Here is a 17,040-nt window from a genome sequence, read left to right as displayed (position 1 = left end):
CATTGTATGTCAATTATATTTCAATTAAAAAAACAATTTTTATTAGATTTGTATAATCTATTTCTTGGAGATTTGATAGATCTCATCTATAAAGACATCCAGACTGCATAGTTTCTTGTAGGTGAATTTTGTGTTGGGGCATGGAAAATAGAAGGGATTTTAAACTACTAATTTAATTTCCATAATTGTTACAGGTCTACTCGATTACTATTTCCTTTTTTTAAAGATTTTATTTATTTATTTATTTATTTATTTATTTGAGAGAGAGCGCGCGTGCAGGAGCAGGGGGAGGGGCGTAGCAAGAGGGAGAGGAAGGGGGAAAGAATCTGAAGCAGACTCTGCACTGAGCGTGAAGTCCAAGCAGGGTCCAGTCTCTCAACCCTGAGATCACCACCCAAGTGGAAACCAAGAGTTGGTTGTCCAACTGACTGAACCACCCAGGCGCCCCTCAATATTTCTATTTATTTATTTATTTATTTAAGATTTTACTTATATGAGAGGGGTGCCTGGGTGGCTCGGTCAGTTAAGTGGCTGCCTTTGGCTCAGGTCATGATCCCAGGGTCCTTGGATCGAGCCCCGCATCGGGCTGCTCAGCAGAGCCTGCTTCTCCCTCTCCCTCTACCGCTCCCCTTGCTTGTGCTCTCTCTCTCTCTCTCTCTCTGTGTCAAATAAATAAAATCTTTAAAAATAAAAAGATTGTACTTATATGAGAAAGTGCATGAGTGCGGGGAGGGGAACTGCTTTCCAGTTAGCTCTAACTGCCTTCCCTTTTCTGCTATTTCCTGCTGCTATTTGCCTTTTACTGTCTCTATCTCTCTCCCTTTCACTAGATTATGAGACTCATTTTATCTTTATTCTTAAAATTATTTAATCCAGCGGTTCAAATTAGGCTTATTAAAATCCCATGTTTAAAGAACAAATTTTTAGATCATGAGTTGAAAGCTGAGAAATGTAAATAATTTGTAATTTTTTAAACCATAGAGAATAAAGAATTATATTACTCTTTTCCCTATGTATATTTTAATTTAATCAGAGTACTGTAACTGTACAAGGCTAAAGAGATTGTAAATATTTAGTGATTCACAGACTGAGGGTTTTCTTTTTAATTTTTAAAAATTTTTTAAAAGATTTATTTGAGAGAGAAAGTGTATTGTGCACACGTGAGCACAAGCAGTGGGGGAGGGGCAAAGGGAGAAGGAGAGAAAAATCTTAAGCGGACTCCTCGTTGAGCATGGAGCCCAATGTGGGTCTCCGTCTTATGACCCTGAGGTTATGACCTGAGCCAAAACCAAGAGTCAGAGGCTTAACTGACTGCACCACCCAGGCACCCCTGGATTGTTTTTGTTTTTTTTTCTCCCCTTTTTTAATTACTCCATGTAACTGGTTAGATATTCCTGTGGCTTTTACTAAATTTTATTATGTTTTTATTTAACATATATCACTAACACTTCAAAATTTTAAATAGGTTTGCATCGTCATGCTTCCTAATTTACACAAATTTTAAACAGTAAATTTTAGATTTAAGCTGTTGCTTTAATGTTTTTGTATTCTTTGTCATCTTAAGGTCACACTACACACAAAGTGGAGGAAGCTCTTATTAATGAAGAAGCAATTTTGAACCTCATGGAAAATAGTCAGACTTTTCAGCCTTTGACCCAAAGACTGAGTGAGTCACCAGTTTTCTGTAAGTAACAATTCTACCATAAATTTCAGTATGTTAATCAATGAAAGTGTATTATGTGAGGGGATATTTTTCCTTTGGTTTGAAGAGGTTAATGTTGCATGTTCAATAAATTCTTACTGTAAGTATAAAATGAAGCCTTGTATTAAATGAAGTAGCTTTGTTTTTTGTTTTTTACACAGCTTTTTCTAAAAAAACAATTATGAAGGAAAAGAATTCCTTTGCTTTTTTTTTTTTTTAACTTCACTTTGGAGGAAGACCATATTGCTTTAGGGGGGAAAATGCATTCATTTTGAGTTAAAGTTTTCCAAAGTTGAGTACATTAATAAAATACCATAATTCTTTCTTGGTGAGTATCAGAAATTTCTCTGAACAGTTCTTTTTAAGCCATTAATTTTTGTTTGAGTAGACTATGACCTTTATTTCTGCGTGTTTTTTCATTTCCCTAAACGCATTTTCATTAGCATGATAAGCCATTTGCTAGATTTCATTTCATTAATATAGTCTAATTTACTGACATCTTTTTCAGAAATTTATTTAAAATTTCATTGCAAAAATTGAGATGTCATTGAGTTTCATGCCTTTTTTATAGCTTGGTTTAGTGATTTTATGTTTCTTTGTGAACTTTCTATTTTTTCATTCTTATTGTATCAAATGTGTTCCCAGCTTTCTACATTGTCCTTTGTCATCTTCATTTTCATTTGAATGGAACACAAATTGACTAGGAACAGTACCAAAATTATTGTACACAGTCATAGATCAAGAATATTTGAGACAGGAGTAGAAAACTTTTTTTCCTTTATAAATGAATGGCATATGCAGAAAGAAATGATCCAGAGAAAAAATAAGCAGCTGAAAGAGAGGAACAAAGAGAAAATGAAGGAATTGAAAAAGAGACTGAGACATATCCTTATTTCATTACATGAGGCAAATAGAATATATCATCAGTAGATAAATTCCACCTTGCCTAAGGTTGCAAAAATGCAATCTCAATGTTAGTCCAAGATCTGAAAGTCAAATACCTATAAATCATTTGCCTAATATTAATTTTTTTTTTTTTAAGAATGAGACAGGAAAAATGAACTGCAGTTCTAGGTTTAAGAAAAGATTTTTGGGGGCGCCTGGGTGGCTCAGGCAGTTAAGCATCTGCCTTCAGCTCAGATCATGATCTCAAGGTCCTGGGATCGAGCCCCACACCCCTACTGAGCAGGGAGCCTGCTTCTCCCTCACCCTCTGCCTGCCGCTCCCCCTTCTTGTACTCACTCACTCTCTCTGTCAAATAAATAAAATCTTTAAAAAAGAGAGATTTTTGCCAAAATGGCTCTTGTAAGCAACATCTTTATTTTTGCCTTTATATTTGGTAGTATAATTGAACCAATTTCTTCAATGTCAATGAAGAAAACATGAAACCTGATGTTTTAGTAAATAGGGAGTGCATTATCTCATTTTACAGAGAAAAAAGTTGTGTGTTAGAACAAACCTCCATCTTCGTGGTCTTTTTTTTTTTAAGATTTATTATTTTTTAAGATTTATTATTTGAGAGAGAACGAGAGCGCATGCATGGGGGGGCAGAAGGAGAGGAAGAGAGAGAATCTCAAGCAGACTCCCTGCTGAGCTCAATCTCATGACCCTGAAATCATGACCGGAGCCAAAACCAAGAGTCGGATGTTTAACCGACTGAGCCACCCAGGCACAGCCCCCCCCCTTTTTTTAATAATACCTTTTATTGATATATTTCACATACCAGAAAATTTGCCTTCTTAATTGTGTATGGTTCAGTGATTTTTTTTAAAGATTTTTATTTATTTATTTGAGAGAGAGAGTGAGCACAAATGGGGAGGAGGGGCAGAAGTAGAAGCAGACTCCCCACTGAACAGGGAACCCGACATGGGGCTCGATCCCAGGACCCTGAGATTATGACCTTAGCCGAAGGCGGATGCTTAACCAACTGATCCACCCAGGCACCCCCAGTTCAGTGATTTTTGTCTTGTTCACAGAGTTATGCAACCATCTCCACTAATTCCAGGACATTTTTATCACCCTAAAAAGCAACCTCATAGCCATTAGCAGTCACTCCCCATTCTTCCCTCCTCTCAGCTCTTGGCAACCACTAATCTATTCTCTTTTTTACTGGATTTACCTATTTGGGTCATTTCATATAAATGGAATCATAAAACCTTTTGTTTGTGGCTTCTTTCACTTAGCATAATGTTTTCACCAAGGTTCATTCCAGTTGTAGCATGTATCAGTATTTCATTCCTTTTCACTACTGAATAATATTCCCTCATATGGATATACCATAGTTCATTTATCCATTCTTCAGATGATGGCTTTGTGAGTTTCCACATTTTTGGCAATTATGAATGATACTGCTGTGGTTATTCATGTGTAGGTTTTTGTGTGGACGTATGTTTTTAGTTATCTTGGTTTTATACCAGGAGTGGAATTGCTGTGTCATATGGTAACTATGCTTAACATTTCAGTGAACCATCAAACTTTTTTCCAAAGCTGCTGCACCATTTTACAGTCTGACCGGCAATATAGGAAGGTTCTAATTTCTTCCACTTCCTTTCCAATACTTATTACTTGTCTTGATTTGGCAAGCATAGTGCATATGAAGTGGCATCTCACTATAGTCTTCAAGGTTTTTTAAGTAATGTCATTGACCACTTTAAAGCTCTCTTGTGTTTTTCAACCACAGGTTTCATTTAACTATCCTATGAGCTAAATAAAACTTAAGTGAGAGCCGGGCACGGTGGCACACGCCTGTAGTCCCAGCTACTCGGGAGGCTGAGGCAGGAGGATCGCTTGAGCCCAGGAATTCTGGGCTGTAGTGCGCTATGCCGATCGGGTGTCCGCACTAAGTTCGGCATCAATATGGTGACCTTCCGGGAGCGGGGGACCACCAGGTTGCCTAAGGAGGGGTGAAATGGAGCAGGTCAAAACTTAAGTGAGAATAATGTGCTCACATGTATTGTTTTTAAGGCACTTCTTCCTTAGCATTTATTCATATATTTATTACGTATTTTGATTTTGTTTTGAACCCTGGTGACCCTATTTGGTTTAGTGCTCCTCAAGCTTAATTGTGCAGTAAGAGCTTGGACAGCTTGTCAAAATGCATCTTCCTGGGCCCTAACTCAGAAGTTCTGATTCTGAAAAGATGAAAGATGGGTTCTGGGAATCTTCTTTTTAATGAGGACACAAAATCATTATAATGCAAAGAGTCCAAGGATCATCACACTTTGATAAAAGAGCTACAGCAACACAGAAGTCTTTGCATGAGCTGTATTTTTTCAGTATGTGCCAGCATCTGTGATTTTGTTGTTTTGTAATTGATCTGAATTGTTGAATTATTTAGAAAAGTTATTTGTTAGTGATGCTTCACTTGTTTTATAGTGGACAGTAGTCCTGACGAGGCTCTGGTACATCTTCTTGCTGGTTTGGAAAATGATGGATATCAGGGGGGAAGAAATAGGATGCCATCACCATGTCATTTCTTTGGAAACACTAAAAATCCCCAAAATAGTGACGATGAAGAAAATGAACCACAGATTGAAAAAGAAGAAATGGAGCTTAGTTTGGTGATGTCTCAGAGATGGGACAGCAATATTGAAGAACCTTTTGCCAAAAAGAGGTAACTTTTTAGTTATTTCAGTTACTTTAATAATTTCCTGTTGTCATTTATCACTATTCTTTAATTAGAAATGATTTTTTACTATTATTCGTAATATAAATACCTTATAAACTAAATAGTCTTCTTTTGGGGCGCCTGGGTGGCTCAGTTGGTAAGCGGCTGCCTTTGGCTCAGGTCATGATCCTGGGGTCCTGGGATCGAGCCCCATGTCTGGCTCCCTGCTCAGCGGAGAGCCTGCTTCTCCCTCTCCCTCTCCCTCTGCCTGCCACTCTGCCTACTTATGCTGTCTATCTTTTTGTCAAATAAATAAATAAAATCTTAAATAAATAGTCTTCTTTTAAATCCCTTTAAAGTAGTGCTTTATTTTTCATGTGGCATAACTTCATATTCTAAGCAAAATAAGATTTTGCTACATTCAAAAAGACTAAACCTAGGTGTTGTTTTCCAGTTTTATTGAAAGATTAAACCTAAGGGTTTTTTTTTTTTCAAGTTTTATTTAGATATAATTGACCTATATCACTATGGGAGTTTCAATTGTATAGCATAAAGGTTTGACCTTACATATATTATGAAATGATTACCACAAATTAGTTTAGTTAACATTCATCATCGCATATAGATAAAATAAAAAGAAATGGAGGGCAAAAAAGGAAAAAAAGGTTTCTTCTTGTAATGAGAACTCTCAGGATTCACTCTAACAACTTTCCTCTTTAATCCTACAGGAGTGGTAACTATAGTCGCCATGTTGTACATTACATCCCTAGTATTTATCTTATAACTGTAAGTTTGTACCCTTTGACCACCTTCCTCCAGTTCCTTCTACCCCCATAAACCTAATTTAGAAATTATAAATATAGTATTAATATGTGTGGCTAGTAAGTGGGGCAAAGAAGAAGTGCCTCCTTACCTGTGAACTAGGAAAAAGAATGCCCCCTGAGAGTTATATGGGTTACAGCAACAGTTACAGAGTCAGCTTGAAGACAAGAAATAGCCTTTAGGTCTGATTAGACTGAAGGAATTAAATATTAAAAGTAAATAAATAAAGAGTCTCAGAAACAGACACTGGTATTCTGGTCCATTTCTCAAACTAAATGAATAAGATGGCACTGTGGTTTTCCAAATCAGTCTCTTGTGAGACTAATTGGTTTGAGTTATATGTTCTGTGTGTAGAAAAAGATGAGTCCTCTGAGCCTGAAACACTGAGTATGCGTCTCCTTTAAACTTATGTAGACAATACTAAAACTTCTGAACTGTTTGAAATTTTCTCTTGTTATGAGTATACATCAGAACACTTTCTTCTATATTTTCACAGTATGCTCCCTCATAGACTTACATTTTCATCCTATGGGTGGAGAATCCAGACCTACAAAATAATATTTCATACTTTTCCTAGCTTCATTTACTCAGTTCCCTTTGCTGTGACGGTGATAAATCATTCAAAGACTCAGCCCTTGACCTTTGAAGAACTAATGCTTCCTGGTCCAGACAGAATCGGTATTTGATTTCCTGATAGATTTGACCCTCAACAATGTCATAAAATGTCTTTTGTCAGTATTTCCTATCTGTTAAAAAAAAAAGTGAGGTGAAAGACAATTTTTTATAGCTCATCTATAAATCTTTTTTTCGATTTTTTAATATAAACTTTATAAATCTTTCCGTGAAATATCCTACTGGGAAATGCCTCAACCACATCAACCTATAAAATGGCTTTGTTCTTGTTTCTCTGTTCTGATTTCTGTAATAATAAATTCTCCCCAACATCTGGAAGTTTGCAACTTCAGTGTTGTATTTGACTTGCCCTCCTTTGCTGTTCTATCCTTCCACCCCCCTCCCTCCCAAGGTAATGTCCTAGTTTGGGCCTTCATTATCATTTATCTGGAACACTATGATTCACTTTTTAACTGGTCTCCTCCTTGCCTCTAGTTCTCCTTTATAAAAGGGGTAATAATTATGATTATTAAGTAAACATGGGCACTTGAAAGGGAAACAGTATCAGGAACCTTCATGTGTTCAAGTCATGCTCTACAGTTTTTATATCCTTTTTAAATATGGTTATTTAGGGGAATGTTATAATCATATTGAGTCTTAATTTCAGCCACACATTTGGTAAAGTCTTACATAACATCCTTGTAGATAAGGAGAATACATGGCAGTAGTGACCAATTAGGTGGGTTCACAAGAACTTACATGACTTTTCATTTAAAAAACAACATAAATGCTTAAATGGTAAGTATGCTAGATTGGATTGAGGTTGTCACAAATATTAGAGATTGGTAATTCTTTGGGTGACGATATAGATCCAAAAATGCCTCGAAACTAAATAGGTGATGCCTAATAAAGTATATAGACTCATGCAAGGGCTGTATCTAGATGAAATATATAGTCATATGTTTAGGTTCAGTCAGTCAGCTTTATAAATACACACTAGATAGACCTTCAGCTCACTCTGGGCTTAACAAATTCTGTGGGAAAGCCATGATTTTACTTTATTAAGAGCACAAGAGGGATGCCTGGGTGGCTCAGTCGGTTAAGCATCCGCCTTTGGCTCAGGTCATGATCCCAGGGTCCTGGCATCGAGTCCCGCATTGGGCTCCCTGCTCGGCGGGGAGCCTGCTTCTCCCTCTGCCTGCTGCTCCCCCTGCTTGTGCTCTCACTCACTCTCTCTAGCAAATAAATAAATAAAATATTTTTTTAAAAAAAGTACAATAAGTCTGTAGTGTTGCCAAAGTAGTGATTTTAATTATTAGCTACCAGCTGTACCTAGGGTAACATTTATTGTTCTAACAGATTTTTGGATTTTATTAATAAAATAATTACAGTATTTACTTGATGTATTTGTCTTGCTGTAATAAATTGGATTGCTTCTTTCATATTTTAGCAACGTGTTGACTATTTGATATTTCTATTTGATCTTCTGGCATTTCACTTTTTCTTATTTCCATTTGTTTTTCTCTCTTGATTGTTTTATTTTGGTATTTCTTTGATTTTACCTTCAGTATCATTAGCATTTTTTCTACAGTTTCTTAGATGATATCTTATTAGCTATTTATACTTTTATACCTGTATTAAGTACATGCACATTCAAATATATAAAATTCTTATAAAGTCACTATCTACTTGTTATCAGTAGTGTCAGCCTGTTTAAAATCATAGGGATGGTTTTTCCCACAATTAATGAATGCTTATATTTCATTGACTGGACCAATTCTGTGAAAACCATGCCCAAGTCAACCTTGGGAAAACAAACCTAAACATTTCATAAATGCACACTAGAAAGAGATTGAAAAATAGAAGTATAGTGTCTAGAAAAGGGGTTCTTCAATTGTATGTGGATGTTATATTCTGCCCTGAGTACCGTATTTTAAGAATCCTGAGAAAGGAAAGGAAAAGGAAAGAAGAGGAAGAAAAGGAAGGATCTGTGAACACTGTCACTTTTATTTATTTTTTTTAATTTAAATTTAATTAACATATATTATTGGTTTCAGAGGTAGAGGCCAGTGATTTATCAGTCTTACATAATACCCAGTGCTCATTACGTCACGTACCCTCCTTAATGTCCATTCCTCATTTTCTCCATCCCCCCACCCCCTTCCCCTCCAGCAACCCTTAGTTTCCTATGATTAAGAGTCTCTTATGGTTTGCCTCCCTCTCTGATTTCATCTTGTTTTATTTTTCCCTCCCTTCCCCTATGATCGTCTGTTTTGTTTCTTAAATTCCACCTAGAGTGAGATCATATGGTAATTGCCTTTCTATGATTGACTTATTTTGCTTAGCACAATACCCTCTAGTTCCATCCACTTCATTGCAAATGGCAATATTTCTTTTCTTTTTTTTTTTTTTTGATGGCTGAGTAGTATTGCATTGTGTATATATACTACATCTTCTTTATCCGTTCATCTATCAGTGGACATCTGGGCTCTTTCCATAGTTTGGCTATTGTGGACATGGCTGCTATAAACATTGGGGCGCAGGTGATCCTTGGGATCACTACATTTGTATCTTTGGGGTAAATCCCTAGGAGTGCAGTTGCTGGGTCATAGGGTAGCTCTATTTTCAACTTTTGGAGGAACCTCCATGCTGTTTTCCAGAGTTGCTGCACCAGCTTGCATTCCCAACACTGTCACTTTTAAAGAACAGTAGGAAGAATAGATAATGTTTGGTCTAATTAGAGAGGAATTATGGGACAAATTATAAATGCCTTCAAATATTTTAGAGTTATGTGGAAAATAGCATAGGCTGCATATAGCAACACATGACAAAAGCAGGAATAACGAATGGAATTTGGAAAATTCTGTGTAATAGAGGAAGAAAATCACTAGCAATTAATAATAGAAAAGATTAACCTGTGAAACAGCAAGCCCCTTATACTGAGAATGTAAAAATGGAGATTTTGTCATCTGTTAAAAATAAGGTTTTTGCATTGAGTAGAAAATTGGACTAGATGACCTTTAATAATTCTTTCAGCTCTTAAGACAATGATTTTAGTACAAATTGTGATTTGGTAAAGGATTAATGTAGAAACTGTTGTATGTAAAATTAAGGGACATTATCAAATTTTTGAGACAAGAGAAAGAAAAACTTAGGTATGGATAGAAAGGAAAGTATTGAGCTGGGACCTAGTGAAAAAATTTAAATTGGTAAGAGATGAATCCTGAAGAGATTATCTATCTGGAATTCACAGTCCATCTGAATTCTTTAGTAACCCACTTTAGAGCCAATGCTGGGATTGGCTCAACACCTGTACCACTTCCTAGCCCCTCTGATCCCTGTTTCCTCTTTCAGCCTCACCTGAGTACCCCCTTGCTTACCTTTTTGTTTGTTTTTTCCAGTTCACAGTGTAGAGATTGTATATTTGTGGAGACTTCTTAAAATATGCCGGGATGCCACCTTTTTAGAAGTTAGTGGGTTCTCACCCCAGCTGTAATCTATATCTAATAATAGGATGAGGGGGAGAATATAAGGAAGAACATGATTAGATATGGTAGTCCAGGATAGTGTGGAGCTTTGGATATAGGAATGATGGTGTTTTCTAGCTCACACGAGAAGGATTTTAAGTTTATCTGCAGTAACTTTTTATAGGACATGATACTAAAGCAAAATAAGTCTGCTTTTCTAAGGTTATAATTTTCAGATCTTTTCAGTTTACTGTTACAGCATCAGATTAAGCAAATTTTACTAATCTGACATGCTTTTTTCTATGATCATACTCACTAGTGAATCTTAATATTCTGTAGATCACTGTGTAGAAATACCCATAGAAGCTCAACTGAAGAAGATGATTCATCTTCAGAAGAAGAAATGGAGTGGAGTAATAACAGTTTGCTTCTAGCCAATCTTTCTATACCTCAGTTAGATGGAACTGCAGATGAAAATAGTGGTAAGTAAACTAATACTGAGAGCATTTCATGATTTAGCAGCTAAAGATGTATTTGATTTTAAAACTGTAATCACACATATAAAATTGGTTGAGTGTGAGGCTTTGACAACACTATCTGTTATGTTTCATCCTTCTCTAAGACTTTTTTCTTTTGAAAGAATGTGGATATATGCTTATTTCTCATTTCTAAGAGGATGACATTTGTAAATCACCGATTTAAAACTTCATAAACTTTAATCATGTTAACATTTAAGTAGCATAAGAAACTGTAAGAAATATGTTCAGATGTTAACTGGAATTTAAATAAAAACTTGAGAAAAGGGGCGCCTGGGTGGCTCAGTTGTTAGGCATCTGCCTTCGGCTCAGGTCATGATCCCAGGGACCTGGGATCGAGCCCTGCATCGGGCTCCCTGCTCCGCAGGAAGCCTGTTTCTCCCTCTCCTACTCCCCCTGCTTGTGTTCCCTCTCTCACTGCGTCTCTCAGTCACATAAATAAATAAAATTTTAAAAAATTTTAAAAACCAAAAAAACTTGAGAAAAAATATGCTCAGCTTATTTGAAGTGATAATACAAAGAAGCATATTGTTTTATGAAAAATTTTCAAGGTGACAGGTTTTTCCCTGTTCACCACAAAGGCACTGAATATTAATCTATTTTTTTAAATTTTTTAATTTTTTTTGAGAGAGAGCGAGAACATGAGCCGGGGGAGGGCAAGAGGGAGAGGGAGAGAATCTCAAGCAGGTTCCATGTTCTGTGCAGAGTCCAATGCAGAGCTCGATCCCAGGACCCTTAGATCATAACCTGAACTAAAATCGAGAGTTAGATGCTCAACCAACTGAGCCACCCAGGCACCCCTAATATAATTTATTTCTGACCAAAGGAATGTGTTTAAAATAATGACTAATAGGGGCGCCTGGGTGGCTCAGTCGTTAGGCGTCTGCCTTCAGCTCAGGTCATGATCCCAGGGTCCTGGGATTGAGCCCCACGTCGGGCTCCCCGCTCCGCAGGAAGCCTGCTTCTCCCCCTCCCACTCCCCCTGCTTGTGTTCCCTCTCTCGCTGTGTCTCTCACTGTCGGATAAATAAAATCTTTAAAAATAAAAATAAAATAAAATAATGACTAATAATCAAGTATAACTGACTCTTGATTATTTAGATTGAGTTATTATCTTAATAATAGGAATGACCTTTTGAGATAACCATTTTAAGCATAGAAACTTAATTTCATATAGTTTCTTTCATGGTGATAGTATGGAAAAATATTTTAAAAATTAAAAGCATGGAAGTGAAATAAATTCTTTTTTTCCTGATTTCAGACAATCCATTGAACAACGAAAATTCTAGGACCCACTCTTCTGTGATTGCAACAAGCAAGTTATCAGTAAAACCTTCCATCTTTCACAAAGATGCTGCTACATTAGAACCCCCATCTTCTGCTAAGATTACCTTTCAGTGTAAACACACAAGTGCCCTTTCTTCCCATGTTTTGAAGAAGGAAGATTTAATTGAGGAACTTCCACAGCCAAACAACATAGAAAAATGTCTGGATCATTCAGTTGCTTCTTTTACAAATGAAAGCACTTACTCTATGAAATACCCTGGATCTTTGAACAATTCTGTCCATTCAGAAAACTCTCATAAAGAAAGTAAGAAAGATATCCTCCCAGTATCTTCCTGTGAAAGTAGTATTTTTGATTATGAAGAAGATATTCCATCTGTTACAAGACAAGTACCAAGTAGAAAGTATACAAATATTAGAAAAATTGATAAGGATGCCCCTTTTATACATATGAACCGTCATAGTAGTGAAAGTACATTGGGCAAAAATTCTTTCAACTTTTCTGACCTAAGTCATTCAAAAAACAAATTATCCTCTGAAGGAAATGAAAAAGGAAACAGCACAGCTCTAAATAGTTTATTCCCTTCATCCTTAACTGAAAATTGTGAATTGCTCTCATGCACAGGAGAGAATAGAACTATGGTACATTCTCTTGATAGCATTGCTGATGAAAGTGGGCTAAATAAACTTAAAATTAGATATGAAGAGTTTCAAGAACATAAAACAGAAAAGCCAAGCCTCAGCCAGCAAGCAGCACATTATATGTTTTTTCCCAGTGTTGTTCTTTCCAACTGTCTCAGTAGACCACAGAAACTCTCTCCTGTCACATACAAACTACAACCTAGCAGTAAACAGTCCCGGTTAAAAATGAATAAAAAGAAGCTTATAGGTCATCAAGAGACTTCTACCAAAACTAGTGAGACTGTATCCACAAAAGATAACTGTATACAAAATAATCCTTGTAATAGTAATCCTGAGAAGGATAACGTGTTGGCCAGTGATTTAATTAAAGTCACCCGCGGAGCTTTTGAAAATAAAACACCCGCAGACAGTTTCATAGACTGTCACTTTGGAGATGGAACCTTAGAAACTGAGCAGTCCTTTGGATTGTTTGGAAATAAATATACACTTAGAGCCAAACGCAAGGTAAATTATGAGACTGAAGATAGTGAGTCAAGTTTTGTAACACATAACTCAAAAATTAGCCTACCTCATCCCATGGAAATTGGTGAAAGTTTAGATGGAACTCTCAAATCTCGAAAACGAAGAAAAATGTCTAAAAAGCTACCCCCTGTCATCATAAAGTATATTATTATTAATAGATTTAGAGGGAGAAAAAATATGCTTGTGAAGCTAGGAAAAATAGACTCTAAGGAAAAACAAGTTATATTGACAGAGGAAAAAATGGAACTATATAAAAAGCTTGCACCTTTGAAGGATTTTTGGCCAAAAGTTCCTGACTCCCCTGCAACCAAATATCCCATTTATCCACTAACACCAAAGAAAAGTCACAGAAGAAAATCAAAACATAAGTCTGCTAAGAAAAAAACTGGTAAGCAACAAAGGACAAATAGTGAAAATATTAAAAGAACTCTGTCTTTCAGGCGAAAACGGTCACATGCTATCCTGTCTCCTCCCTCGCCATCTTACAATGCTGAAACCGAAGACTGTGACTTGAATTATAGTGATGTTATGTCTAAACTAGGTTTTCTTTCTGAGAGAAGCACAAGTCCCATAAATTCTTCTCCCCCTCGCTGCTGGTCTCCCACAGATCCAAGAGCTGAAGAAATGATGGCTGCTGCAGATAAAGAAGCAATGCTTTTTAAGGGTCCTAATGCATGTAATAACAAGACTGTTAATTCCCGTATGGAAAAAAATAGTCGAGCAAGAGCTCAGGTTAAGAAATCAAAAACTAAGCTTGTTAATCCCTCTGTAGCTACTAAGAAAAGGAACAAACGAAATCAGACAAATAAAGTAGATGATGGAAAAAAGAAACAGAGAGCAAAACAGAAACAAAAAACAAATGAGAAAGTTATGCCAAGAAAGCATATAACAGTTAAAGATGAAAAAATAAAATCTCAGTCTGGTACTGAAGTTAAGTTTGTGCTGAAACATCAGAATGTGTCTGAGACCTCAAATAATTCTGGAGGCTCTCAATTACTTTTTAAACAGAAAGATGTGTCACTAATGGGCTCTGCTATAGATCATCCCCTTTCTGTTCCCTTGCCCACCGGAATTCATGCACAACAGAATTTATCTGGTTGCTTTCCTTCTTTTTTAGAAAGCAAGAAGCCTGTAGATTTGCAAACATTACCCAGCTCACGAGATGATTTGCATTCATCAGTTGTCTGTAGTTCTTTGGGACCTGGAATCTCAAAAATTAATGTTCAGAAGTCTCATAACCAAAATGCTATGTTTACTCTAAAGGAATCAACCTTGATTCAAAAAAATATATTTGATCTTTCCAACCATTTGTCTCAGGTAGCACAGAATACACAGATATCTTCGGGTATAATGTCTCCAAAGACAGAAGAGAATGCAAATACACAAAAAAACTATTTGTCATCTATCGGAAAGTTAAATGAATATCGTAATTCCTTAGAATCAAAGCCAGACCAGGCGTATGCCTCTAATTTTTTGCATTGCAAAGACAGTCAGCAGCAGATTGTGTGCATGGCAGAACAGTCAAAGCACAGCGAAATTTGTTCTCCAGGAAATGCAGCTTCAGAGGAAAGCCAAATGCCTAATAATTGCTTTGTAACTTCCTTGAGAAGTCCAATCAAACAAATAGCATGGGAGCAAAAACAAAGGGGCTTTATTTTAGATATGTCAAATTTTAAACCTGAAAGGGTAAAACAGAGGTCGTTGTCAGAAGCAATTTCACAAACCAAAGCACTTTCTCAGTGTAAAAGTCGAAATGTGTCAACACCCTCAACATTTGGTGAAGGCCAGTCTGGACTGGCAGTTCTAAAAGAATTGTTACAGAAAAGACAGCAGAAAGCACAAAATGCAAGTATTATGCAAGACCCATTATCTAATAAACATCAACCAAACAAAAGTATTTCTGGTTCCCTTGAACAAAAAACAATTAAACGAACACGATCAGTAACAAGAAAACCTCGAACTCCCAGAAGTACAAAACCTAAAGAAAAAATTCCCAAACTTCTTAAAGTAGACTCTCTAAATTTACAAAACTCTGGTCAGTTGGATAACTCTCTATCAGATGACAGTCCCGTCTTTTTTTCAGATCCAGGTTTTGAGAGTTGTTATTCACTTGAAGATAGCTTGTCTCCTGAACATAATTATAATTTTGATATTAATACAATAGGTCAAACTGGATTTTGTAGCTTTTATTCTGGAAGTCAGTTTGTCCCAGCTGATCAGAATTTGCCTCAGAAATTCCTAAGTGATGCAGTTCAGGATCTTTTCCCGGGACAAACTATAGAAAAAAATGAGTTTTTAAGTCATGATAACCAGAAGTGTGATGAAGACAAACATCATGCCTCAGACTCAGCCTCGTGGATTAGATCTAAAACTCTAAGTCCTGAACTATTTGAGAAGTCATCCATAGATAGCAATGAGAATCATCGCCACAACCAGTGGAAAAGTAGCTTTCATCCTCTAACAACTCGCTCCAATTCAATAATGGATTCTTTCTGTGTCCAGCAGCCAGAGGACTGTCTAAATGAAAAATCCAGATTGAATAGGAGTTCAGTAAGCAAAGAAGTGTTTCTTAGCCTCTCACAGCCAGGCACTTCAGACTGGATTCAAGGTCATACCAGAAAAGAGATGCAACAGTCTCTTGACTCAGTCAATACCTCTTTTACTACAATACTATCCTCCCCTGATGGTGAACTTCTGGATGCAGCCTCTGAAGATTTAGAATTGTATGTTTCAAGAAACAATGATATATTGACACCAACTCCTGATAGTTCACCAAGGTCTACCAGCTCTCCCTCACAATCTAAAAATGGCAGTTTCACCCCTCGAACTGCTCACATTCTGAAACCACTTATGTCCCCACCAAGTAGGGAAGAAATTATGGCAACTTTATTGGATCATGACCTTTCAGAAACTATTTACCAGGAACCATTTTGCAGTAATCCTTCTGATGTACCGGAAAAGCCCAGGTAATCAGAATTATTTTTTCCCCTTGAGTCACTCTGAGTAATTATAATGAATGTAACATTAGTACATGACTGCTAGTTTTCTGGCTGTAATATACTGTATTTACAAGTAAATCATTGTAAAAGTGGTTCATAATTATGGACTTTTGAGAAAATTCACAAACTAGCTGGATGATTGCACCTTGAGAACTTTAAGTTGATAAGTGTTGGTCTTAGATCTCACTGTTAACACTGTGTCAGCATTAAGGATTAGAGATGCAGAGGCTCACCATGACATGATGCCAGATTAAGAAGGATGTCATAATACTTGAAAAGTACATTTATCATTTTAAAAATGGTATTTATTTCTAAAATTGTAAACTTTTTTACAATTTTTAAAGAACTTTATTTTTTAAACATGTTTGAACATGAGCATACATATGTTTTAAGTACTTTTATGATATATCTCTAAATGAAGATTATTTTAAGTTGTTTGTATTATAATATATCCCTTTCTTTTCATGTTGCTAACATCTTCAATCATACTGTTACTACTGTTAGTTTGTACAGTTATTAGGGATGCAAGATGGACTTCACTTCCCTTTATCTCTCCTTTTTTTAAAGGCTAATTGAACATAAAAAATTTAAAAATAAAATAATAACCATACAAATAGACTATTTAAAAAGGAAGTAATCCCATAGTTCTATGTGGTAAATAAGAGAAAATGTTAGTTAGCTCTCTGAAATTTCTCCCTCAATAATGAACTTGAATTTCTTCAGGCTGTTGGAAATACAATCGTTGCAAAGGAATTGGTAATGTGGGGTCAGACTAGTACAAAGATTTGTGAATGGAGAGAATTTGAATCCATGTAGGAGGCTCCACTCAAAATAAGAATAACCAAACT

At 36.3% G+C, this 17,040-nt stretch overlaps 1 protein-coding gene across 6 annotated transcripts in view; it reads left to right on the top strand.

The window, feature by feature from the left end:
* REV3L (REV3 like, DNA directed polymerase zeta catalytic subunit) overlaps window positions 1–17,040 on the top strand; it is a 175,418-nt gene that overhangs the window by 78,958 nt on the left and 79,420 nt on the right. For all 6 annotated transcript variants that reach the window (XM_025864228.2, XM_025864235.2, XM_025864219.2 and 3 more), the window contains 4 exons: window positions 1,565–1,684; window positions 5,078–5,315; window positions 10,550–10,692; window positions 12,007–16,159. In XM_025864228.2, coding sequence (XP_025720013.1) covers window positions 1,565–1,684; window positions 5,078–5,315; window positions 10,550–10,692; window positions 12,007–16,159 — 4,654 coding nt within the window. The remainder of the gene's footprint in view (window positions 1–1,564; window positions 1,685–5,077; window positions 5,316–10,549; window positions 10,693–12,006; window positions 16,160–17,040) is intronic.

This window comes from Callorhinus ursinus, unplaced genomic scaffold, assembly GCF_003265705.2.
Source record: "Callorhinus ursinus isolate GAN/ISIS: 27379988/994484 unplaced genomic scaffold, GSC_fseal_2.0 scaffold6, whole genome shotgun sequence".
NCBI lineage: Eukaryota > Metazoa > Chordata > Mammalia > Carnivora > Otariidae > Callorhinus > Callorhinus ursinus.
Note: the sequence above shows the minus strand (reverse complement) of the source record. Positions and strands in the feature narration are given on the sequence as shown.